At 40.3% G+C, this 26,941-nt stretch overlaps 1 protein-coding gene across 3 annotated transcripts in view; it reads right to left on the reverse strand.

Moving 5' to 3' along the window:
* Positions 1-789: 789 nt before the first annotated feature.
* The window catches only part of fam78bb (family with sequence similarity 78 member Bb), a 30,364-nt gene continuing 4,212 nt past the window's right edge, over positions 790-26,941 (reverse strand). For 2 of the 3 annotated variants that reach the window (XM_073063555.1, XM_073063556.1), the window contains exon 2: positions 17,657-20,088. In XM_073063555.1, coding sequence (XP_072919656.1) covers positions 19,566-20,088 — 523 coding nt within the window. In that variant the 3' untranslated portion in view covers positions 17,657-19,565. Of the gene's footprint in view, positions 861-17,656; positions 20,089-26,941 lie in introns of those variants that run through there. The other variant, XR_012101084.1, reaches the window with a different exon arrangement.

The raw sequence follows: 26,941 nt of genomic DNA on the forward strand, positions 1-26,941 counted from the left end.
GCATGACAGCCATAAAACCAGTATTGAAAGTAGCAATATAACAAATTTATGGATGTTGCTTGATCGATTGGTTCAGAGCAATTACAGCTCTGGAGAAAAAGCTATTTTTCAGTCTGGAAGTGCGGGCATAGAAAATCTTATAACGTCTGCCAGATGGAAGAAGTTCAAACAGATGATTGCATGGGTGTGTATTGTCCTTACAGATGCTTGTAGCTTTCCTTAGGCAGTGTGAGCTGTAGGTGTCCTCCAGGGCTGGGAGCTGTGTCCCGACGATCTTCTGTGCACTAGAGGTGACCCGCTGAAGTGCTTTCCTATCAGCTGCTGTACAACTGATAGTCTAGTATCCTAGACTATTCTACTTGCTGGATGGAGTGACCTCCAGGCTATCTGACATTCTATCAGTCAGTGGGGAGCAGCATCATTCTCCTGTGGGGTACAAACAGCAGGTACTGACCTAAGCACCAGGAACAGGCAGATATTTCAACCACTATTCTGCACTGAGAGTTAAAGGACTACTATTTTCAGGAAAAAGCATGACAGTACCATGCACTTAAAGCCCCCAATGGGAAAAAAACCTTAGATATTTACAGGGTAAAAAAATATGTATTAAACAATAGAAAACAAGCTTTATTCAGACATCTGAAAACAAAACTTACAGTAGTCCAACTAGCAGAGCTTCTACCTTATAACTCCAGTGACTGGCTGTCTGCGTGGAGTTTTCATGCTTCCTGTGCAACCATACGGGCTTCCTCCATTTACTCCGATTTCCTCCCACATCTCAAAGACGTGCAGGCTGGCTAGTCAACTGGCCATTGTAAATCAGCCCGGCTGCATAGGTGCAAAGTGGAATCTGAAGAGAACTGATAAGCACATGGGAAGATCAGTTACATAGGCAATTAGTGGGGCAAGGGGTTGGAATTGTGGGGAAAGAGTCTGTGAACTGACAGACTCAATGGGTTAAGTACCTTTCTCCAATAATGTAAGGAAATATTAATATGAATGATAGACTTTGGACCATACGCTTCCAGTGCCTTGTAGGAATACTCGAAACCTACATTTCTATGGAGAAACGTCTGAGCTGAAAAGAGAGATCATGCGTGGACTGTGATTTGCTTTCTGAATTTGAATCTTCTGGATATATTTGTGTTCAGGTGTTCTCCTGCCTGTTGCAAATGAAATTCAACTTCCATGATCCTTTTATAAGATGATGTTGTTAATTTGAAATGCTGCTCAGATCATATTAACAAGAGGTCTTTCTCTATTGTGAAACAGCAAACCGTTGCCTGGAAATAAATTGTCAGTATCTGCAAATCTTCTCCTTGAATATAAATGAAGCTTTACATCAAGTTTAAAGAACACTTAAAAAAATGTCGTGATATGAGAGCAAACACGAGGAAATCTGCAGATGCTGGAAATTCAAACAACACACACAAACTGCTGGTAGAACACAGCAGGCCAGGCAGCATCTATAGGGAGAAGCACTGTCGACGTTTTGGGCCGAGACCCTTCGTCAGGACTAACTGAAAGGAGAGATACTAAGAGATTTTAAAGTAGTGGGGGGAGGGGGAAATGCAAAATGATAGGAGAAGACCGGAGGGGGTGGGGTGAAGCTGAGAGCCAGAAAGGTGATTGGCAAAAGGGATACAGAGCTGGAGAAGGGAAAGGATCATGGGATGGGAGGCCTCGGGAGAAAGAAAGGGGGAGGGGGGGAGCACCAGAGGAAGATGGAGAACAGGCAGGGTGATGAGCAGAGAGAGAAAAAAAACCAAACAACTAAATATGTCAGGGATGGGGTAAGAAGGGGAGGAGGGGCATTAACGGAAGTTAGAGAAGTCAATGTTCATGCCATCAGGTTGGAGGCTACCCAGGCGGTATATAAGGTGTTGTTCCTCCAACCTGAGTGTGGATTCATCTTGACAGTAGAGGAGGCCATGGATAGACATATCAGAATGGGAATGGGACGTGGAATTAAAATGTGTGACCACTGGGAGATCCTGGTTTCTCTGGTGGACCGAGCATAGGTGTTTAGCAAAATGGTCTCCCAGTCTGCGTCGGGTCTCACCAATATAAAAAAGGCCACACCGGGAGCACCGGACGCAGTCTACCACACCAGCCAACTCACAGGTGAGGTGTCGCCTCACCTGTAAGGACTGTCTGGGGCCCTGAATGGTGGTGAGAGAGGAGGTGTAAGGGCAGGTGTAGCACTTGTTCCGTTTACAAGGATAAGTGCCAGGAGGGAGATCAGTGGGAAGAGATTGGGGGGGGGGGGGGGATGAATGGACAAGGAAGTCGCACAGGGAGCGATCCCTGTGGAAAGCAGAAGGGTGGGGAGGGAAAAATGTGCTTGGTAGTGGGATCCAGTTGGAGATGGCGGAAGTTACGGAGAATTATACGTTGGACCTGGAGGCTGGTGGAGTGGTAGGTGAGGACAAGGGGAACCCTATCCCGAGTGGGCTGGTGGGCAGATGGGGTGAGGGCAGATGTGTGGGAAATGGGAGAGATGCGTTTGAGAGCAGAGTTGATGGTGGAAGAAGGGAAGCCCCTTTGTTTAAAAAAGGAAAACATCTCCTTCGTCCTGGAATGAAAAGCCTCATCCTGAGAGCAGATGCGGCAGAGACGGAGGAATTGTGAGAAGGGGATAGCATTTTTGCAAGAGAGAGGGTGGGAAGAGGAATAGTCCAAGTAGCTGTGAGAGTCTGTAGGCTTATAGTAGATATCAGTAGATAGGCCGTCTCCAGAGATGGAGACAGAAAGACAGAAATGGACCAGGTAAATTTGAGGGCAGGGTGAAAGTTGGAGGCAAAGTTAATGAAGTCGACGAGCTCAGCATGCGTGCAAGAGGCAGCACCAATGCAGTCGTCGATGTAGCGAAGGAAAAGAGGGGGACGGATACCCGTATAGACTTGGAACATGGACTGTTCCACAAAGCCAACAAAAAGGCAGGCATAGCTGGGACCCATATGGGTGCCCATGGCTACACCCTTGGTTTGGAGGAAATAGGATGAGCAAAAGGAGAAATTATTGAGAGTAAGAACTAATTCTGCTAGACAGAGGAGAGTGGTGGTAGAGGGGAATTGGTTAGGTCTGGAATCCAAAAAGAAGCGGAGAACTTTGAGACCTTCCTGGTGGGGGATGGAGGTATACAGGGACTGGACGTCCATGGTGAAAATAAGGCGGTGGGGGCCAGGGAACTTAAAATCATTGAAAAAATTCAAAGCGAATATAGGTGGGAAGAGATTGAACAAGGGGGGATAAGACAGTATCAAGGTATGCAGAAATGAGTTCGGTGGGGCAGGAGCAAGCTGAGACAACAGGTCTACCTGGACGGGCAGGTTTGTGGATCTTGGGTAGGAGGTAGAAACGGGAAGTGCGGGGTGTGGGAACTATGAGGTTGGTGGCAGTGGATGGGAGATCCCCAGAGCTGATACTGTTGGTGATGGTATAGGAGACAATGGCCTGGTGCTCCTTAGTGAGGTCGTGATCAAGGGGTAAATAAGAGGAGGTATCAGAGAGATGTCACTGTGCCTCGGCCAGGTAGAGGTCAGTACGCCAGACAAAAACAGCTCCCCCCTTATCAGCGGGTTTTATATTAGGGTTGGGATTGGTGCAGAGGGAGTGGAGAGCAGAGGCTTTTCTTTCCAGGACAAAGGAGATGTCTTCCTTTTTTAAACAAAGGGGCTTCCCTTCGTCCACCATCAACTCTGCTCTCAAACACATCTCTCCCATTTCCCGCACATCTGCCCTCACCCCATCCGCCCACCACCCCACTCGGGATAGCAAATGAAACAAAATCAATGAATTGCCGTTAGACTTCATGTTTTCTTTAATGAGTAGCCATCATAATTTCCTAAGCAAAATAAAATTAATTGAGGTTATGTAAGATTTTAATGCCAAGAAATTGAAATCCTGGAAGTTGGGTTAGTTACAGTTCCTCACTGCCGCTGATCCAACCGGCCCCTACATTGGCACAAACTGAAGCCTCAGTCAGCTTTACCTAAGTTTGCTGTAAGTTCTTACGGTCTAGTTCAACTTAATCATCTATGGTGAATAACTGCAGCAGGCTAATGCACTGTTATGTTTTTCTATTTCCCCTGATTGTAATATCATGCTATTTTCCTATACAAATAAATCTTGTCATAGTGAAGGTCTGACCTTGGGCAAGGCTGAATTCTGACACTACCATCATCATAGTAACTCCACCAATCATCATTTTATAACTTTGTGCTTCCTTCTTTGTTCATCAATCCCTGCCCACAAAGAAAAACTATTGAAAATATTTGCTGACTTTCAGTTATTTGTTAATTTTAATATCTTGTTTTCGTTTTGCAGATTTACTAGGATTTCTTTTATCTATGACTCTGTAGTGAAAATCAACAGCACATTTGCACACAGATTAGAAAGGACCCTTGCTGGACCTTATTTCACCCATGTCTAATTAGCTAGCACATTACCAAGTGACTTCCCGCATTCTGTCAGCCAGCACATTTTATTTATTTATGTGTTTGTTGAGACACAGTGCAGAGTAGGCTGTTCTGAAAGTTCGAGTCGCAGCACCCAGCAACCCCAATTCAACCCTAGCCTCATCACAGAACAATTTACAATGACCAATTAACCTACCAATTGGTACATCTTTGGACTGTAGGAGGAAACCAGAGCACCCGGAGGAAACCCACATGATCACTGGGGAGAACGTGCAAACTCCTTACAGACACTGCCAATTTTACCGGAGTTAATGTCTGCAGGAAAATATAGAGTTCCTTACACAGAAAGGCACACAGCTAGAGGCTGTATTGTGGAAATAAGCCACAATATTGATGATTTTGACCCCATTAAATTGGTAAACAGATCCAATTTGTATGTACAGGTAAATAAGGTAACTTTGCAACAATTGGAAATAGAAAATCGTGCAATGGTGTGCAGCAGTTATTTACTGTGATATGATCAAGTTTAAGTCAGATTAAACTTCAATGGTATAAGATACACACCACCAGCTTTGTCCACCTTTTGCAAGGGTGTTAAATAAAAACATCTTCCAATGCTGCTGTTTAATCTATATTAATATTACAGGACCTAAAGACTGTTGCATATTGAACTTGTATGACCGATGCCTCCAGGATAATGAAAATTCACATGCGTTTTAGCATTACACCACCACCTGACTCTGATGACATCAGTGGATTGGCGGGTTAGTCTAAAGCTTATTGACCAACCACGTAGTGAAGTAGATAATCCAGAATTTGGCCATGTGTGCACCTTCAGCAATCCAGAACCCATGCTCAGGAAATCTCTTCTAAACATTCTCACCTTCTTGTTTAAGACTTCCATTAAGATCCTTCGCCATTAACTCCCCTTAAAATCTCCTTTCATGACTAAGCATTCTTATCTGTTTTTATATATCCAACTTGCAAAATCCAGACTCGTTCTTCTCCCTATTTGACTACTCCATCTGCCTTTGGTGCTTTTTCATCTGCAGTGTTCATTACAAATAATATTGGGCAAGTCATTCCAATAAAATAAATGTGTTAAAGCATCCCCACAGAATCAGAAATAAATGAAGGGAAACAAAACAATGATTCCAATATAAAGCCATTTTCAATGTCAATTTATGCTGAAGGAAATTGTTGAAGGCCTGGACAATCATCCGCTCCTTTTGTTTGGATGTAGAGCTAGATTTACTGCCAATCTCTAGACAGTCAGGTGATAGGCCCTCTCCTTTCCTGGATGTTTCTTTATTATCATTTCTGAATGTAGGCAAAACATATAGAGGCAACAATCTTTTCTACTGAATAAACTATATTTGTCATAGATCAGTATACCATATCTTCAAAACTAAGGCGGCTTCTGCTTAAGGAACCTATGGCACAAGTGAAATAAGCCTTCTAGTGAGTCTGATGGACCAGACATTCTGCCTCTGTTTACTTGATCAATATAAGGAGTTAAACTTCAATTTTAATGTCTTGGCTGACACTTGTTTAATAACCAATACCTATATTTTTCTATTATTTCTAACCAATTAAAAATAATGCAATTGCTTTTTTAGCTCTAAAGTATATTTAATGTAGGGGAAGATTCATTCTGTTATGTCGATTGTAATGAGAACTCCTCACCAACAGATGTTTAGATTTCATTGAGGACACATAATGCACCGATTTACTTTAATATAAGCGCACATTGTCATGAATAATATCTTGCTTAAACCTTCTTTATTGTGTACAAGGAGTAAACCCTTGTGCAGCATAACTGCTTAACAGCACTAGCTCTTTGTTAGTAAAGTCTATGTAGTCAGAAGGCTTAATGAGTTCAGAGAATAAAGCCCATCTCCAATGATTACATTAAATCTTCTTTAACTGGAGAGCAATTGTTTTTCTGCTAAGAAGCATTGCAACAGTTTATTTTCACTGAATTACGGGAGACCAGGCTGATCATGTGGCTGTTTTTATTTTAGGTAAGGAACTCGACTCACGGGTAGCCTTTAGAATATCAGGCGTTATCCAGGTCAATGGAGCTGTGAGAAAGCCGAATGACTTAGCTAATTCATCCAGTAATGGTGCTACAACCCACGCTTAAAGATAGGCACCGAAAATTCCCACCTGGGATACATTCTGATTCTTTGTTAATTTCAGTTTATCTTCCAAATGTTGTTCAATGCACACTCAGTAGCTACTTCATCAGGTACCTCCTGTACCTAATAAAGTGGCCACTAGCGTGTGTTCATCATCTTTTGCTGCTGTAGCCCATCCACTTCAAGATTCAGTGTGCTATGCATTCAAAGATGTCGTTCTGCAGACCGCAGTTAGCAGACATGGTTAGTTGAGTTACTGTCGTCTTCCTGTCAGCTTCTACTGGTCTGGCCGTTCTCCTCTGAACTCACGCATTAACAACGTGTTTTCGCCCACAGAACTGCCACTCACTGGATGATTTTCCCATTCTCTGTAAACTCTAGAGACTGTTATGCATTAAAATCCCAGATCAGTAGTTTCTGACATACTCAAACCACACCGTTTGGCACCAAAAATCATTGCACAGGAGAGTCACTTACATCACATGGCTTCCCCATTCTGATGTTTGGTCTGAGCAACAACTGAACCTCTTGAGCATGTCTGCATGATTTTATGTATTGAATTGCTGAAACATGATTGGCTGGTTAGATATGTGCATTAACGAGCAGGTGTACAGATATATCTAATAAAGTGGCCACAGAGTGTATGTTCAACAGTTGAGGGAGCAAGTAGATGGTAACCAGGGAGAGGTTGTCCTGTCCATTTTTGATCAGGGGTCCCTCCTCATCACCTGTACATCACAGTGTTGCCTCCTCTGGCAGATCTGTCTGAAGATTGCGATGGAGGAGTCCAGCGTGTTGCCTATAATGATCCATTTAGCATGATTCATCGGACTATTGTTTAAGTAGTCTGTCATGCAGTTCTTCCACTTAAACCACCAGTCCGCTCGATGTTTACAAGGAAGCCTTTGCAAGGTCAACTGGGGAATGAATGTGACTTTGCCATGTCCAGTCTTAGTGCCCAGGTCAATGCCATGCAGTTTACCCGCTCTCTTTTTTAATGCAACAGCTATGGTATACCTGAGTAGCCTGCTAGATGATGTAAGAATCAACGCCTTGGTGAATCTGGAGTCACAAAAAAGTGCAAGTGAATAAGGATGAGATATTTCCTCTCCTGAACGGTGTAGCCAATCTGATGGGCTTTTACATCATTCACATAATGTGGTCAGTGTTGGTAATGACTCACTTGCTTCTTTATCTAACAAGAAAGTCATATTATTATCTGAATTTAAAATTTACAACTGCCATGGTAAGACTTGAACTCAGATCTCCTGATCTGTTAACCAAAGGTCAGGATGGAAAATCCAGTTAGTTGGCCACTGTTCCATAACAGATAGCTTAACCTAAATGATCTAATAATTTCTTGTGTTGTTTTTTGTATAACTGGCTGTGTTCAAATTGGCTGCCAGCAATGTTATACAGAATACACTTCCAATATATTTAATTGATTGTCCAGTGAGTGGGAATGTGCTGAGGTCCCAAAAGGCACTACGAAAGTGCAAGTCTTTACTACTCATACTTCTTATCCTGTACTTGCATTATAAAAATGACTCGGTAGATCAGAAAGGTGCTGTCCGATCCCAGTAGGTGCTAACTTGCTGATGTATTGCACCTGTGATGTTGGCCCAAAAGGAAAACTTGATCATCAGAGATTCTCTGTTTTAAAGAAGATGTAAGTCATGTTTGCTCTCATTGGTCAGGGAACTGAGTATAAGAGTAAGGAAGTCGTGTTGTCTCCACATAAAACAACGGCCAAACTTGGGAGTATTGTGTGCAATTCTGGCCACCCCATTACAGAAAAGAGGTGGAGGCTCTGGAAAGGGCACAGAAGAGGTTTTCCAGAATGCTGCCTGCATTAGAGTATGGGCTATAAGGAGAGGTTAGACAGTCTTGGATTACTTTCTCTGGAAAAGACCTGATAGAAATTTATAAAGTTACAAGAGACAACGATAAGGTGAACAGAAACTTTTCCCCTGGTTAGGAACGTCAAATACAAAGTTGAGAGGAGGAATGATAAAAGTAGATGTGCAAGCCATTTTTTTTTCCACAAAGCATCACAGGTACCTGGAACAGACTGCAGGGCTGGTGGTGGAAGCAGATAGACATTAAGAGGCTATTTAGATAGGTGCATGAGTATGCGAGGAATTGGGGGATGTGGATCAAGAACAAGCAGAAAAATTTTACTTTAATTCAGCATTGTGTTTGGCATGGACTTTGTGGGCCAATAGGGCCTGTGCTATACTCTCCTCTGTTCTAACCTCTTCTCCTTACAAGGCTTCCTTACTGACAAAGTTGCACGATAGTGTAGCGGTTAGCGCGATGCTATTACAGCTTGGGGCATCGGAGTTCAGATTTCAATCCCGGCGCCCTCTGTAAGTCCTCCCTGGGGAATGTGTGGCCTTTTTACCAGGTATTTCAGTTTCCTTCCAGTTAAAAGATGTCCTGTGATTAGGTTAGGGTTAAATCAATGTTGTCAGGGGTTGCTGGGCGATCAGGCTCGAAGGGCCAGAAGGGCCTATTCTGCACTGTATTTCTAAACATATAAATAAATAAATTACATAGAATGCATCATCACCACAACTCACAATTAACCCCAAGCTGGCAGTGAGTGGGATTTTCCTGATCTAATCCATCATGTATAATTGGAGACGCACTCACACCACTTGCTGCCCTGGAGATCTAAATCCCTGTGGAAGGTTTGCGTGCCAGGACGGTCTGCAATAGGCTGCAGTTGTCCTGATCAAGGTTACTTCAAGCAGCTGTGTAACAGAAAACTCTGTCATCAACAGGGAAACACTCTAGGGCAAACATCAACTACTGCTGAATGATCATCAGCCCGGTGAAAGACACATATTCGTCTGCCTGAAACTTGTATCCCATCCATTGTAAAGAGCCATCCACAAGCGAATACCATTAATGAGCTCATTTTAAAGTTGTATGTGCTGTGGGGAAACGCAAAACTCTGTGGGGAAGTATAGTCTAGGGAACGCTGCCTCTAGACTCGAAGGGGCTGGGTTCTGCATAAAAGCCTCTGAAATATTTCACGGGTGCTTAGCTTAAGGAGAACCATTAGTGGGATTGATGCATTGTAAGAAAATGTTTCCAGTTTGAATAGACAGCATAGAAAAGTAGTGCAAAGGAACAGGCCCTTTGGCTCATGATGTTGTGCCAAACCTTTGAGGCTAGTAACTAAAACTATTCCCTTCTGCCCACACAATGGCCATATCTCTTCATTCCCTACACACCAATCCAGTCTCTTTAACATCTCTAATGTACTGTCCTCAACTACCACCTATCAGCACATTCCAGACACCCCTCACTCTCCGTGTAAAAAACTATACCCAGCACGTTGTCTCTGGTCTTACCCTACTCTCCTTAAATCAATGCCCTCTAATATCAGGAAAAAAAATACCAGCTGCTCACTCTATGCCTCACACAATCTTATAAATTGAAGATACACAATGTAGAGGAAGACATGTAATACTGTAATTGCATTTACTGCAAATGCTGCACTGTATATTGAATTAATTCTTTTTTGAATCTGAAGAAGACATAATGTCCCTAACATGCATAGATGAACTGAGTGTTCCAATCTCATTTAAAAAAGAAACTAAACAGGAACGGTGTGGTCATTTGAGAGCCCCAGTGGACACAAACTGTGATATTGGAAAATTAACTACACTGGAATGCAAATGAACGCTCCTCACTGGGGATCGGTGGGGACTGCAATATAAATCACTCAGAAGAAGCCTGCACTGCAACCTGGAGGTGAGCCAGTGGATGGAACAAGAATCCTAGAAGATCTTGCTTGTGATTGTTAACTCCTTAGTGATAGTATCCAATCCATTGAGATTTAGAACTAGGCTTATCAAGCACTGAGATGCTACCCCAAAGCATTAGAAGGGCATTGCCAAATATTAATTCATCATATTAAGAAATGCATAAGTATTTTAGACACCTTACCTGTAAATGGTAGCAAAGAAAGAAGCAAAAGAAAATTTCCCAGCCTTGAAACATTGAATCATAAATGGTAAAAATCACAAACATATAAAGAGACTATATTGTGGCAGCAAATGGGTAGAATCTGGGCACTGAAGGAGAAAGTAACATAATTACAAACCTGTGATTAAATTGACTTTTAATTTGGAAGTTGTCTGAAAGATTGAACATTGTCAGGTTCCATTATAAAGTAAGATGTGAAGAAGCTAATAAAACAGTTGAGCAAATTAATCTGCTTCTATGATGTAAATTCTACATAATTCAACACAGTGTACACTCACTGCCTTTAAAACCATTTCAATGTATTCTCTTGAACGTGCTGGCTGTTGGATCTCTTCCTGCAAGAACAGTAATGGGTTCTTTGGGGTCCATTTTAGAGCAAGTTTCACATGGCCTGCACAGAAACTGTACTCCTGGGTTTCTGCTGGAGTTACTTCTGGTATCTATGGTGATACTCGCGGATCAGAATATTCCCCTGCTCTTTTGCAGCTCTCGGCTTTTATTCAGAGAGTATAATTGTATTCTCTTTAAAGCAAGGCACACTTGCTGATAATGAACTACAAAGGAACAAAAAAGATGGGTTTGAATCCGTGTTCTCAGCCACCTGAGCTCAAGAACTGGAATCAACTGATTGAAAAGGTTTCTCCTAATCTCAGGCCACATCACCAACCCTTTAACCAATTAAAATGGGAAGTCTAGAATCTTTGTTTTAAGGAAGAAATCTCCCATTCTGCATTACTAAGCCTTCTAAAAATATTAACTTCAACGAAGGCACCTCTCGTCCCTCCAAACACCTCCTGTCTGATTTGAAAGGGCTTCTTGCAATTCATCTATTGCTCTGAGAGAACTCAAGAATGAAACACGTTCTGGAAATGGAATTTCACCCACAAATAGGGCAGTAAATGACTGTTGCATTTTGACCTCATGACCTATGGCCAGACTCCTTAAAAACTGTGATATTGTGGTTGCCACAGAGAAGGAAAAATTAGAGGAGCATACGGGGAAATAAATCTTAATTGCATCTGGCCACACCCTCCTCCCTTGGCCGCACATGGTTTCCCTCGTCATGTCTGAAACCACTCTTAGGCACAGCACCGCAAAGCTTGTAGAGTTCAGAAGCACTGATCTCTTAGGTTAAAACCTACTGCAGTCATGGAGAAGAAAGCACTGCCTGCTGCTGATGCACATCAGTGACAGACACAGTGGAGAAGCTGTACATCAGTGTTCTAATTGGAACAGCTTAATTGATTTATGATTGATGATTTCATGGCTGACTTGCTGCTTCCTAGACTGAGTGAAAAACGCAAGTCATGGGTCGCACACTGTGCATCCATTTAAGTCCTTTTTCAGGAAGTCAGTATTGCCATGTTAATGATGCCATCACTTATGTGAGTGATAATCAGGAAATGACATCCACTCTGAAGCATTTTTTCACCCTGCAGTGATTGGTCCGATTTCCCAGTGGAAGTCAACCTCAACATGAAATAGAATCTGTTACTTTACAGCAGGCACAGAGTAATTCTCATGCACAGAGATAACAAACTGAGTGGGCTCCAATTTTAAAGAATGTGCCTTGATAAAACTTCCTAGATTAATTTTTTTTTTGCCCTTAAATGCATACACAGAAATGGTGCAGTGCGGGTAAGCTGCCCCTGTGCCTCCCTGTTCCACTGGAGCCCTATTTTATAAAACACAGAATTTCTTGTAAAGGAGCAACTAGAATTGAATGCAATTCCCCAGATGTGGTCTAACCAGACCTTTATAAAGTTGCAACATAACTTCATGACTCTTGAACGTAATGTCTCAACAAACAAAGGCAAGCATGCCATATGCCTCTTTACCACCCTATCAACCTATGCGGCCAGTTTCAGGGAGCTGTGGACATGGACCCCCCACCCCCAGAGTTCTCTCTCTAAAGCAACACTGTTAAGAGTCTTGCCATTTTCTGTGAAATACTGTACCTCCCAAAGTGCATCACCCAATACAAATCTTCCATTGCCCTTCTTGACCGTGTGTGCATTTTAAATATGTAACCCATTGCTTCCCCTTTTTTCTGCATGTTGAATACATTTTTAATGCTGTCCACCTGTGTAATTGATTATGGGTTAATTGATGTGGGAGCTCCAGTTCCTCAAAGGAGATCTGACCACTGAAGTACTGTATGTCATTGTCTTCTGTATTTTTATGGGAGAAATGGATCCTCAGCTTCCTCTTTGATAGACATCAACCTCAGTTTCATGAAGGGGCAGGGAGAATGGATTTTCCCTTTAAGGAAGGGAAGGGAGGTGACATTTTGCTGAATTGGGATGGAATTGTAGGAAGTTGCCAAGAGAAATCAGTGGTAAAAATGACAGTTGAAGGAACTAGGATGGGTGCAGAAAGAAAATCCCAGGCTTTGTTTGCTTGGTTGACATTAATGCTTTGGCTTAAGTTCCACCTGGCAACTAAGCAATTTCCATTTCTGTGATTCTCTCACTTTTCACATCTGATACACACGCACACACACTGTCTGAATCGTTGTGGAAGCCCAATCATTGTTTTCATTCAAAACAGCTATTGAGAAATTTCTGGACTTTGTAATGGTGACAGAGAAATTTCTGGACTTTGTAATGGCGACAGTGCTGGAAGATGGCACTGATCTTGATGAACAATGGAACCAGTTCAAAGGCTGTTTGGCCTACTCCTGTTCCCACTTTTTTAATGATCCTATGGGAGTGGACTTACTTTTCACTGAGCATACAGACTTTGGATGTGCTGCCTTGGAAACTATAACCTGATGCATCTTTTACATGGGGGGGTGTTGGTTTTGGGGGTTAGGGATATTGTGTCCATGGCTGATAGTGAGGAGATGGCCACCACTTTCCAACTGAGAAGGATGGATTCTGACTGTTGAATGTATGCAAAGAAGTCTCTACAAGCCCCTTGAAATTTCTTACAAGTTCAGTGACAGGCGGAACACAGTGCTAGGCGCCCCATGCGCCTCAGCTTTTGCACATATATCTCAACATAATCTTTCGTGGATGACTTCTCCTTAGACTCATCACATTAGTTTTCTCAGCCTCTAAGGTACTGATGGTGTGTGTGTGTGTGTGTGTGTGTGTGTGTGTGTGTGTGTGTGTGTGTGTGTGTGTGTGTGTGTGTGTGTGTGTGTGTGTGTCTATAGATATATATTGATTAAACATTCTTATTCATTTAAATAATTCATTACAATGTTCACTACTTTCTGAGAAACAATCTGCAAGGACTGTTTATTTGCTTTCTGTCCAATCATCAATTCTCAATCCATATCCTTAACAGGGTGACACAGGGAGCTCCTGTCATGATTCTGCAATATACTGATGGCCCAGTTCTCAGCAGCAGTGTGAACTGGCCGCTACTAGATTGCCAGTCCACCTGACACCCCATTCCAGGAGAAAACTGATGCTCCAGTAGCTCCTGTTTGTGTAGCACTGTGAAACCGCGGTTGGCAGAGAAATACAAACTGGAGAAATGACCACACTCACCAGAGGTTCCGCTGACTCCACTTCATAGCCTCTGCCAGTGTCCACACGTAGGTGCCAGTCTCTCCAAGACAAAGCTAAGAGTGTCTCTTTAAATCATTGGGTGCTAGTCGCGAAGAACGGGGCAAGAGTCGCTCCCTCTTGGTAGCCCAAGTCATGTCCAAATGTGGTATGGGTTCAGCAGAGGGGGATACAGAGGACTGAGTACGTTCCACAAAGTGATAAACACACAGAAATTCTACCGAGAATTCCATGTATCACACAAACCAGGTTTATCAGGTTAAGATGTACAAGTAGTCAATCATAGAGCACATAAACACTTCACATTACAAGATAGAAGTGTTTTAGTTATATGTTCTAGTTTTAATTTATTTTTTTCACCAGAATAGCCATAAGCATAACATCTTCAGTATATTGAAAGATACGAGGCCCAAATCAGCGTGTACTCATAGCCAAAGTTATACGAAAATATCACCAAATAATGCAAAAACACAGACTAATTAGGCAGATCTTAAAAGATTCAAAAAGTTTCAGAAATATTAGACAGAGAGCATTTTCTTTCTGACATTTCTACAATTAAGATTTCTGAAAATGTTGCAGCATCACATCTCTCAGGCAATAGCTTTGAAACCACCTTTTATCTGTGTCTGAAGCATGAGGCTGTAAAATTGATGTTAATCTGTTCACTGAGCTGTTGAAACCGTTTATAATTGTTAAGATCACTATATCCAAGATGCATGATTCTAAAACTGCATATAGCTTATGGGCACATAGCTTCCTACAATTGCAAAGATGCCTATTTTGCAATTTAAGATAATCTGGAGATCTATGTGACATATAATTGGATGAGAAGTGAGCTGCAAGTTAATTGATTTATTCAGAGGACAGCTGGCTGCTAAAGTGAACTCCAGTCTGCCTCAAAACTCAGGGGATGGGGCGGGGGGGATGCGGTTTGGGGAGGATCCAGTGCAGATGGTTCAGAGGGAAAAATCTTCTTGCTGAAGGTAATTAAGGGAACTAAAAGAAAGGCAAGTTTGATTATCTTAATCCAGTTCCCAAGCGCATCCATCAATCTAGAATGGGATTCATTTGAGAAACTTCATTCAGAACCAGACACAGGTTTATTATTACTGACATATGCCATGAAATTTGTTGCTTTGCAGCAGCAGTACAGTGCAATACATACAAACTCTGAGTTGCAAAAAGAAAATATATGCTGTAAAAAATAATAATGCAAAAAGGGAGAAAAGTAGTCCGATGGTGTTCGTGTGTTCATGGACAGAAATCTGATGGCTGAGGGGGAGAAGCTGTTCCTAAGGTATTGAGTGTTGGTCCTCAGGCTCTAATGCCTCCTCCTTGACGACAGGAATGTGAAGAAGGCATATCTCAAATGGAAAGGGTCGAAGAGCTATTTACAATAACTGTTTAATAAATGGATAATACTATTCTTCAAAATCTGTAGAGTCTTTATGAGAGTGCTGGTTATTAAGGTGATGGCTAAATACCTGAATTGTGGTATCCAATGCAAAACAACTTTTTCTTTTGAATTGAATTAATCTTTTTATTGATTTTTTAACATTTGAGCATGAATTGTGTATACTGCTTTAATTTTTTTTTTCTAATTCTCTGCCAAATTTTTCTTCCACCTCTGTTTTCTAGACAATCTCATTTTGATTGGGTACAGACCCATTTCAGTACCTCGCCCTCTCAATCCTTCTCATTATTATTTGGGATAAGAGAGAAATTTCTTCCATTTTGACCCCTTAATAATTTGAGAGACATGGAGGCCAAATGCAGTACCTGCACCACTGATAGTGTTAATATTTGAAGATTAGAATGAGTTAGAGATTTCGTAAGTTTTGATAGTTGCTAAGAGCAATTCTGAGTTCTAGGGAGTTTTAAACATACTACACAGTCCCAGTGGCTCTTAAACAGGAGTATCAGACAGAACTTAACAGTAATTCAAAGGAGATATTGGGATAAATGGTCAAAAGCTTTATCAAAAGGCAGCACTGTGCCAGAACAACTGCTACCACACGGTTCCTGTAAAGTGGGTTTCATCCTGACTTTGTGCTATCTGTGTGAAGTTTGTATATTGTTTGTGTAACAATGTGGATTTGCCCCAGATAGTGTGGTTTCTTTCTACATCCCAAGGATGTTTAATCCGCTACCGTAAAATTCTCCATTATTGTAGGTACATGTCAAAAGACCCAAAAGTGAAAAAAATTCTGTAACGTGAGAGAGGATAGGTTACGGCGAGGTAAGTGGTTTAGTGGGACTGAAAGGCATTCTCTGAAAACTGGCATGGAGTCAAGTAGTCATAGTTTGGTAATAGGCCCTTTGACCCAATGAGGCCATGCTGACTATCAACCATAAGTTTACATTCATTCAAAGCTAATCCCATTTTATGTTCCACTAACTCCCATCAATTACGCAACCCCCCCCCCACCACGCCAGGTTCTACCACTCACCTGCACATTAGGGGCAAGTTACAGTAGCCAATTAACCTACTAATCCCCTTATCTTTGGGATGTTGGAGGAAACCAGAGTACTGGAGGAACTCCAGGCAGAAGGTGCAGATACCACATAGACAGGAGCGAATGTCGGGATTGAACCGGGGTCACTGGAGCTAAGAGGCAGCTGCGCCACTGGACCTCACCCCAAGCACTCAAGATCGAGGGAGAGGGAGGTAGGCACAATGACCCCGAGTTTGCAGGAGGCCTCTAGAAAATGCAAGTTCTTTGAGAGATAAGCCATTGAACATGAATACGAATAAATGAATGTTAAAATCTGTCTGTCAAAAGAAAGAAAAAGTTTGCTCAATATGAATACATGTGATGATCATTACACCTGCTCTATGATTATTATACTATAACATAGCAGAGGAAGTATGTTAGTCATGAGCAGAAATCCCACTGTGGTCTGGCATTAATATAAATATAATTCTCAATCCTGTTCACTTTTACTGTGATACATTTAGAATTTCCACTCTATGTAGTTTTTAATTTTGTCACATCACATCAATTGTAATGCTTCCATAGGTCATAGAAAGTCATAGTTAGCCTGGACACTCTATGAAAGGAGATAATATAGCCTGGACACTACCTTAAACTGCCACTATCAGAAATGTAAAACTTTGTCAATGGAAGTTCATCCTGCTAAAAAATTATCTTTGCCCTTCCCCTTTGTCCAATATGTCGGTGTTTCCAGCCTTTTAATTTCAGTTTTTATTACAGTAAATGTAATTTATTCTAGATACTTTGTTCTGGAACTGCACAGAAACAGAATGTATATGCTATTCTCTAATAATGTCAAAAATTGCCTAGGAGAGCATAAAATAAAATTCTCTCCCACCTAAATAATTAAACATCTGACCCACTCATGAGTTTTACTGGGACATTTGTGATGACTGAAGTCCAGAATCCCTTTGATTTGAAGTGCATTGAAACTTCTCCCAGATGTATATTTGTAACATACAGGGATTGCATATAATTTTAGATCATACAAATGTAAATCTCTCCAAATGAAAAAACACTTATAAAGAAAAATATCTCTTTGAACTTAGAAAAAAAATTATTTTTTATTCCATTGTTTTCCAGCAATGAAAGTGACATGTCATATTCCAGTATAAATGAACAAAATCAAAGTGCAAATTTCTCAGTTTCAGAAATACATGCAATCCACCAACAGTTTGTCACCCTTCAACGTTCAAGTAACAAATTAGTAAGCCAAACATCTGCACTCCAAGGAGAGCCAGGTATGCTACAGATCTCATTGTATATAAGGCACACTGCAGAGCCAAGTTCAGCAACACAACAAATCAGTTCATTTCCCCCCCCCCCCCCAGGTATTACAGCATCCTCCCATTTGAGTTCAACATCATGGTCTCAAGTTGCAGTTAATCAAAGAAGCTCATTTTAAAAATGTGACATAAAAGTGCAATATAAATAAAGCACAGTTTGCATAACATTCAGATGTTTAGTACAATTTTATGATATGGAAAATTATAAATGATGTTTTTAAATATAATGATCTTGTTTCCTGAATTTAAGTTGAACCAATTACAGAGCACAAAGGAAGGTCTTTTGGGCTCAAGAGCTACTAATTAGTGCTGCTCTCTTGTTCATCTCCATTGCCTGGCATTGTTATATATTTTATTTTAATTACATACTCAATTCACTTGGGATCTAACCAAAGCTGGAAATCAGATGGAGATGGCAGGAGCTGGCTTTGACACTCTGTCACTCTGCTGATCCAGGTCCTCACTTCATTCTTTTATGAATAGTTATTTCTACATAGAACAAATCCATTAATGTGCGTGTTTATGGCTACTTATTGTCCAGTCAGAATACAGGCAACAACTTATCTTATTAATGTGTGGTTGAACAACCAGTATCATTACATGTACTACAAGTGATTTATCATCAGACCATTGCTATTTCTTCAAAAGTGCCAAAGTTACAGTGAGGGACCATCTTAAGTAACCATCTTTATACAAACATCTGACAAAGAATTTGGATGTTAGAAGATCATAAAAATAGTACATTTTCTGAAAATGCTTAAGTCTTCCCAAGTTAAGTTGGAAATCTTCAGAACAATTGCATAACCTGGCAGAAATCCTATAAGCAAACAGCTGCATTCAGTGCTGTGCCAGCATATGCAAAATCAGCCTTGTTATTTGCACCGAGGTAAAAGGAGTGGATATTGTGATGTATTCTTCGGTTAAAATCCCCAAGACCTATGGTACAGTTTGTTAAGATCCCGGTCACATTGGCACCTAATGCTTGAAAAACATTCACAGCAAAATAAATGCAGAATGTCAAATAGGAGCTTTTTTCAGTCTTACTTCTTCAAAGTTTCAATGCTGACCCAAAAAAAATCCAAAGAAAAATGCTGCAATGTTAAAATAAAATTCAACTGACAGCAATTCTTGTGATAAAGGCTTGAAATTCCTCAAAACACACAGATTTGAATGGACATAGATATTCTAAACCATTAATTTACTTAATAGGAAGTGCATGCAGAAAGATTATCAATCAATTCATTGAACTGTACTTAAGTACAACAGGAGGAAGGTTCTTCCAACTGAAGTCGGCATGTGGAGCAACACAAGCTAGCCCCAACCCAATTCCTTTGTGATTATAAAACATTGTAACTTTCTCTTGTCGATTTCAGCACCACGGTCAGTTCATCTGGACTGAGAACTTTGCCTTATCAAAATGAACACGCGCATACAAACACACAGGCGCGCGTGCACACACACTCACACACAAACTAAATGTAACCACAATCGGATGTACAATGGAATGACCTCTGTAAACAGCCAAGCAAGATCCCGTGATACACAACTGAACCAAGATTTCATTCCTTTCCTCTAAAAAGTGCATAACTTACATATCAAAATAATTAAAATCCAACCTTGTTCATTTGTTGCTGCTGGATGAAATAGGAGATGTATAAAAAATTAGGTCCTTCTAAGATTTCTTGAAGAGCTGCAGCCTGCATTATTATTTCGGAGGTATGACAACTAGAGGTAGACCACGTTTAGGTCTCCACATTAAAACCTGGGCATCGTTTGCATTGGGCTTTACCAAGGCATTTGGAGGTATGGGCTCCATCCTAGCTAATATCCGAGGCTGTTCCTGCTGTGTCCTTCCGACAAGCTTAGCACGGTATCCTAATGGGTTTGTGGGGTCAACCTCTATGTCAACACGCATTCTCCATTTGATTGTCTGAAGTATAATCTTTTCTTTGCTGACCGTGTTCATGGCTACCAGCCAAGTGGTAAAACTTTGGTCTCTTTTAATCCTGGTTAGTTGTGACACATTGCTTTCACTCACAGGTACCGCCCATGTCACACTTGGGTAAAAATTATCATTCATACTGACTGAGAACCGGGACACCCTGTTTATAGGGCCAACCAGTGTCACTGTTTCTGTCGTATTGCCGTACCATGGATAGCTCACTCCATCAGAATCACTGATAGCTTTAACCCTTCCTTCTCGAAGGTCAGGAAGTTCCCAGCTGGACCTGGATAAAGATAAGTTTAAGTGAGCATTATTTGTAAGCAAGAGGCATTCACTCAACAAGAATTTTCTCAGACCAATGTAATAGACCAAATGTAAAGTCAACATTTTAAATAATATAAACAGTCTAAATATAATTGGTTATTATGGTAGAAAGTTTGGATATTGCAGGACTGAATTCAGTGGACAATTGCTTTTACTGGAATAATGAGATGGAATTCAAAGAAGAGTTATATTTAGACTGAGGGTAAGATGTGGATCATCAAGATCCACTGCCAGAGGTATGTTGATTCTTCACTATTAATTAATTTCCAATAGATGTTTGGAAACTAGGAGAATCCAGGAATATGGGTATAAGGTCAGAAAGCAGAGCTGAAGAAGATCAATGATATCTTGTCAAATGGCTGGGAAGCCTTGAAGAAACGTGGCCTTCAACTGTGGGAAATAAACAGTTGATGTTTCGGGTGAGACCTTTCATCAAGAGCCTTGGTCTGAAATTTTATTCCAATCCATGAATGCCGCCTGACCTGTTGAGTTTCTCAAGTATTTTGTGTGTGTTGCTCAAGATTTCCAACATCAGCAGAATCACTTGTGTTTACATTTTAACTATAATAATCCTGTCAAGTGATTATACTGATTCATACAGATTAATTCAGTTAAAACTGAGAAAAGGCAATTGATTAATTAACAGAAAATGTTGGAAGTATCTGTGGACAGAAAAAAAGAAGAATTAACACATGAGGTCAGTGATTGTCTTCAAAGCGCTTTCAATCTGAAATAGTAACTGTTTTTTCTCTGCTGATACTAGCAGACCTACTGAGTTTTCCCAACATTTGTCTATCAGATAATAGCTTTCCAGGTATTATTGCCCACACGTTGTTGCAGTTAGGGAATCCAATTCTGTTTCTTGATCAGAATTCTCAATTTTACTTTTAAAAATGCTGAGTAGCAAGGCAAATTTTTTAATAACAATACCACTGACAGATGAAAAAAGTATAATTTATTATCTTGTCCATCAATAAATATTATTTGCAGCAGTCCTTGTTCTACTCCATGAAGAAGATAATTTGAATGCAAATATAAATTAATTCCACCAGTCACCTGTCGCATCTAAACTGCCTAAGGAATTTTCATCATATTTTCTCAGCTCTGTACTCTTTTTCAGCTCAGAAACCTTCCTGAATATCTGTGAGCTCCAATTATTGCTTCTAGGATATCCTTTACTTCCCTTTAACCCATGCTGAATGCTCTACTTTCCTCTATCTGGATGGTTAACTTTATGCAGTTTGTTACCCAGACATCTCCACCATTCCCCACTTTTTTTCTTTAAGAGAATCTGTACACTCTGCCCCTTGACCCACTGGGCATTTTCCACATTGCCTCCTCCCTTGGCTTTATGTTCATTTGGATATTTTTATAGTTCTGTGAAGTGTCTTGAAACTCGTTAAGGATGTTAACTGAAAATTGTTGTGGTAGCAATGCAGCTCACTGTAGGCTATAGTTTGAAAAGGGCCTTACTTTGGTGTATCAACCGTATAAAAATTGCATCTTTAATTATAGTGGAATAAATAAGTTTGTCAGGTCTCATCATATTAGTATTTCATCAGCAAGAATATTCCAAATAATATGTTTCAGAGAAACAAACAGAAACATGCAAATATAATCAGACTCTGCTTTGTTTAAACAGAAATTATATGAGAGAAATGCCAATAGTTAAAAAATTCCCAATGTGTCAATGATGGATTCAATGTCAACTTTCTGTAATGCATCTACCTTGAAGAACAAAGGCAACAGATGCATGAAAAAAATCACTACTTGCAAATGCCTCTACAAATCACACAAGTATTGACTTGATCATCAATGGATCCAAATTTTGGAACCAGCAACAATAGTATTGTTGAATACCAGCAACAATGTGGGAGTATTTCTTTTATACAGACTGCAGTGATTCAAGATGGTGATTAAGTCTTTTCAAGCAAAGCCCACCTGAAGCAAATGGATGATGACTGAAGCTCTTAACCATCATCTGGACCAGGGGTTCCCAACCTGGGGTCCACTGACCCTTTGCTTAATTGCACTGATCCAAGGCATAAAAAAGGTTGGAAATCCCTGATCTAGATCAAAAAACATTGCACACTATCTGATAGACTCATCCCTTTCCTGTACTGACCAAGAAACAGTTTGCAGTTTACAAGTAAAATTGCAAAATTACTGTCATAAAAATACAAACTTAAACCATAGTAAGATTTGCATAAAGTATGTTTAGGAATCAAAATAAATATTATATTTTTAGAATATTTAAGATTTTGAAGCAAAGTGACCTTGCGAAAATATTTGAAATGACATCACTATTCAAATAAATATATTTGATAGGATCGTTTTGTACAGCAAACTAGCCCACAGGAGCTTCAGTTTTAACATTTCTAGTTATCTTAACTAGCCAGTTTCAGCTATAGTAAATGTAAGGCTATAAAAGCACTCTGTAGTTACCAATTGTTGCATTACATTAACAGCTGGGATGTGAAACAGAGCAAATGTGGAAAATGGAGCAGTATTTTCTGGTATGGTTTAGCTGCCTTGACTGAGAACAGGCAATTCTGAAGCTATATTACTGGCAGTATTTACTCTGTGCTTAAATCTGTGCTAATAAGCAATGCCAAACTGAAGATTGTACTATTCAACAGTGGTAGCATGTTCCCTAAGTCACACTCCCAATGATAACAATTTATAAAGATTCTTTAAGGTAGGAACACTTCCTATATCATTTCAAATGAGAACATTAAACAAAAATTGGCACCAAGTCATATTGGAAGACATTACAGCAACTAAATGCTGGATGACCAATGGTTTCTAGGTGCACTTTAAAAGTGAAGATTGAGAAAGGGAGTTTTAGAATGAATTTCCAGAACTTAAGAACTTGTAGTTCAAACCACAAACATCATTGATGAAGAACCTACATGTGTAGAAGTTCAAAATATATAGATTTATAAGAGTCATACAACTGTCTAAAATTATCAAACGTATGGGGGTGGTTTCAGTAGCATATGATAAATGTATCACTTAATCAGAAATCCTAGCAAAATGTATGTATCTGACCATTGTAAACTTTGTAAAAGTGAAAAGAATGGTACAAATGATTAGAAAACATGTTTTTCAAAGAAAGATATGCGAGCATATAAGACTATACAGTCACTCTGTAAGGAAGGCAAATTGTAGGAGTATTGTATAATTTTTGACTTCTGAATAGAGATGTTCCTCAGACTGCAGCATATTTGAGGATTTGATTTCTAAGAACAGTAGTCTCTTATTGTGAACAGCACTGTTTTATAGTCATGAATTTTAATAGATTTTGGAAATCACATGGACCATGAGCAGAAATGCTAACTCCTGCACCCAAATTTCTGCAGTTAGCTCCAACTGGGTCTCAGTCATGATACTGGGCAGATGGGCATGTGGAGAGAAGAAGTTGCAGGAATACAATTGAGAAACATGACTGAGAAGGAAAGCTCCGAAATATGGCATATATTCATGGAGCTGAATTAACGTAAGACATATGAGGAGGTGATAGGAGAGAAGTAAATTCCAATCAGTTCTGTCTTACATGGGTAACTCTAAAAATGGTAGACGCCACCAGATTATTGCAACATACAGCAGCTAGTCACCTCTCTCGAAAAAGGAAGGTAACTTATTCTCTAGGAAAATCCCCCATTCACATTAGAACAATAACATATCATTTCCTCATTGCTGCAGTTAATGCATGGTACAGAAAGAAATATTAAAGCCTGGAGAAAAAGTACTGGAATATAAATTGTGACTTACAAATTAAGTATATACAGTTACAACATTAGACTGCTATCGGGTTTTACTGCTCTTTAAGTATAAAGAAATGACAGCATTTCCCCAATTTGACGTAATAGCTGTGGAAGACTCTTTGGCAGTAGAAAATAAGTATACACCCACTGAATACAGTAATTGCAAGCTTCTCCTTCTCTCCCCACTTCAATGTATTATTGATTTTAAGAGAAAATGACCAGGTAGATATTGACATATTAAGTCAACTATCAGCAATAAAGTGGAAGGAAAAAATGGTTGCATACTGTTTGAGCTTTGAAGTACGTCACGATAATAGCATAATATCCTGACTATACTTTTTTAAGCTGCAGACGAAGAAGGGGATTTAATACAGATTTTGCTACAATAAACATAACTGAACACATAAGGTTCAGTATGATAAATACCTATTTGGAATAGTTAAATTATAACAGAAGCTCTCCTATGCTGTCTTTTCATGACTTGAATCAATGCAAGAAATAGAACGATTCACAAATTTAGGTACTTTGGATGCAATTAAATTTCTCCACATACTGTTTCTTCAATATGACAATTTATTTGATTAAAGGTGCTTTTTATTGATGCAGTGAAAACATTTTCATGGGACCTTTCAACTTGACCTCCATTTCCTCTCTAATAAAAACCATAAGTTAAACAAAAACACGAGCAAGCCTTAACTCCAATAAATGTTTGAATAAATCGCTGTGCAATAAAAACTGGCGTCTTGATATAGAGAGATTGCTCCTTGGAGCATCTGATTTGCGGAGATTTTGATTGGGTAGTCAGATGAAGGAATTCCATCTGTCTGGTGTGAAAGCCAATGGTAATGATGTATCTGCGAACAAATCTCTGTTGTACAAGAGGTGAAATATGCTGACACTGATACTAAAATGTTTTGCCACTGCATATGTCACTTTAGTATTTGGTCCTTCCTGGAAGATTCATGGGTGGTAGGAGAAGTGGCAAAGGCGAGAGGAAAGGGGTATAATGACACCAACTGGACTGCTAACCTCCATGGCATGGTAGCATGTTAAAGTGAGATTTGTTGTACAGGATCTGACTTGGGTCCTTATTCATTCATTTAACATTATCCCACTGATGAGCCAACCTTAGACACCAGCAATAAACTGTCTCACCCAGCATCCTTATGCCCACTGCTCTCCAGCTGGATATTTTCACTTTTCAAAATTGACAGCAATGCAATTGACAGCACTGGCCAAATAAGACCCTAAGACCATAGGACACGGGTTCAGAATTAGGCTCTTCAGCCCATCAAATCACGGCTGATATATTTTCCTTTTCAACCCTATTTTTCTGCCTTCTCTGCATTGTTATGACGGTGATCGAGGACACTGGAGAGACATTGAAGCTGCTGATATGAGGGTCTTCATTGACCAAATGTTTAATTTAAGCAAATGCTTTCTGACATTGAATGAATGATGCGAACTCTTACCAAGGCTCTGTCAATTCTTCTTTGTAATTGCATTAGGTGGCTGTAGAATATTTTATTGGCACTAATAGCCAGGAGAAGGTTTCAATTGTGAATGGCAGAGAAGCAGGTGAAAGGGATTCATGTATTCGTTGAATCAGATTTGATATCATGACATATGTTGTGAAATTTGTCATTTTGCAGTAGCAGTGCACTGCAATATATAATAATAAAAACTATAATTTAGAATAAACATATATGAGGAAAACATAGTTTGGTAGTGTTCATTAGTTCATTGTCAATTCAGAAATCTAATTGCAGAGTCAAAGAAGCTGATCCTGAAATATTGGGTGTGTGTATTCAGGCTCCTGTATCTCCTCCTTGATGGTAGCAATGTGAAGAGGGAATGTCCTGGGTGATGGGAGCCCATAAAGATGGATGCTGTCTTTTGAAGGTGTCCTCAATGCTGGGGAGGCTAAGGCCCATGATGGAACTGGCATGATGGAGCTTTTTCTGATCCTGTGCATTGGCTTCTCCAAACTGATATAACCAGTTAGAATGCTCTCCATTGTACATCTGCTGAAATTTGCAAGAGCATTGGTGACATGCCAATTCTCCTGAAGCCCCTAATGAAATTTAGTTTCTGTCTAGCCTTCTTTGTAATTGCATCAATACATTGGGCCCAGCATAGATCTTCAGAGATGTTGACACCCAGGAACTTGAAGCTGTTCACCTATTCCACTTCAGTTTTTGGAGCATATTCATTAGACCTGAGGATACAATCATGTTGAATGCTGAGCTGTAGTCAATAAACAGCAGCCTAAGAGCCAGATAGATTGCATCTGCTGTAGACCTACTGTGGAAATAAGCAAATTGCAGCAGTCCTTGCTTAAGCAGGAGTTGATTCCAGCCATGACCAAGCTCTTAAAGAACTTCATCACCACAGATGAGTGCCACATGGGTGATAATCATTGACGTAACTCACCCTGCTCTTCTTAAGCACTGGTACGATTGTTGCTCTTTTGAAGTATGTGGGAATCTCCAACTGCCGCAGTGTCCTTAAACACTGCCACCAGATGGTTGGCACAGGTTTTCAGACCCCTATCAGGTATACCATCAGGGCCTGGTGCCTTGAAAGGGTTCTCCCATTTGAAAGTTGTTCTGACCTTGGCCTCCAAGACAGAGCTCACGAGGTCACCAGATGCAGCAGAGATTCTCACAGGTGTAGTTTTAGTCTCCATTTCAACTCAGGCATATTGAGATCAGGGAGTGAAGCATCACAGCCATAAACTATGTTAGGTTTCACTTTGTAGGAAGTAATGGCCTGCAAACCCTGCCAGAGATGACATGCATCAAATTCCATCTCTAACCCCAATTGAATTGTTTTCTCACCCTTAAAATACTCTTCCACCCAGGCTTCTGGTATAGTCTGGTTCACTGGTCTTGAATGCCACAATCTAGTCTTCAGAAGACTTCTTATTTCCTCGTACATCTTATGGCTTTTGGTTTGGGTATGTCCGGGACGTTCTCAAAGGCACACACTCATTCATACAGGTGACAGGGACACCATACTCTCAAAAAAGTACAACAGTGCATG

This window comes from Hemitrygon akajei, chromosome 12 (assembly GCF_048418815.1).
Source record: "Hemitrygon akajei chromosome 12, sHemAka1.3, whole genome shotgun sequence".
In the NCBI taxonomy this organism is placed as follows: Eukaryota; Metazoa; Chordata; class Chondrichthyes; order Myliobatiformes; family Dasyatidae; genus Hemitrygon; species Hemitrygon akajei.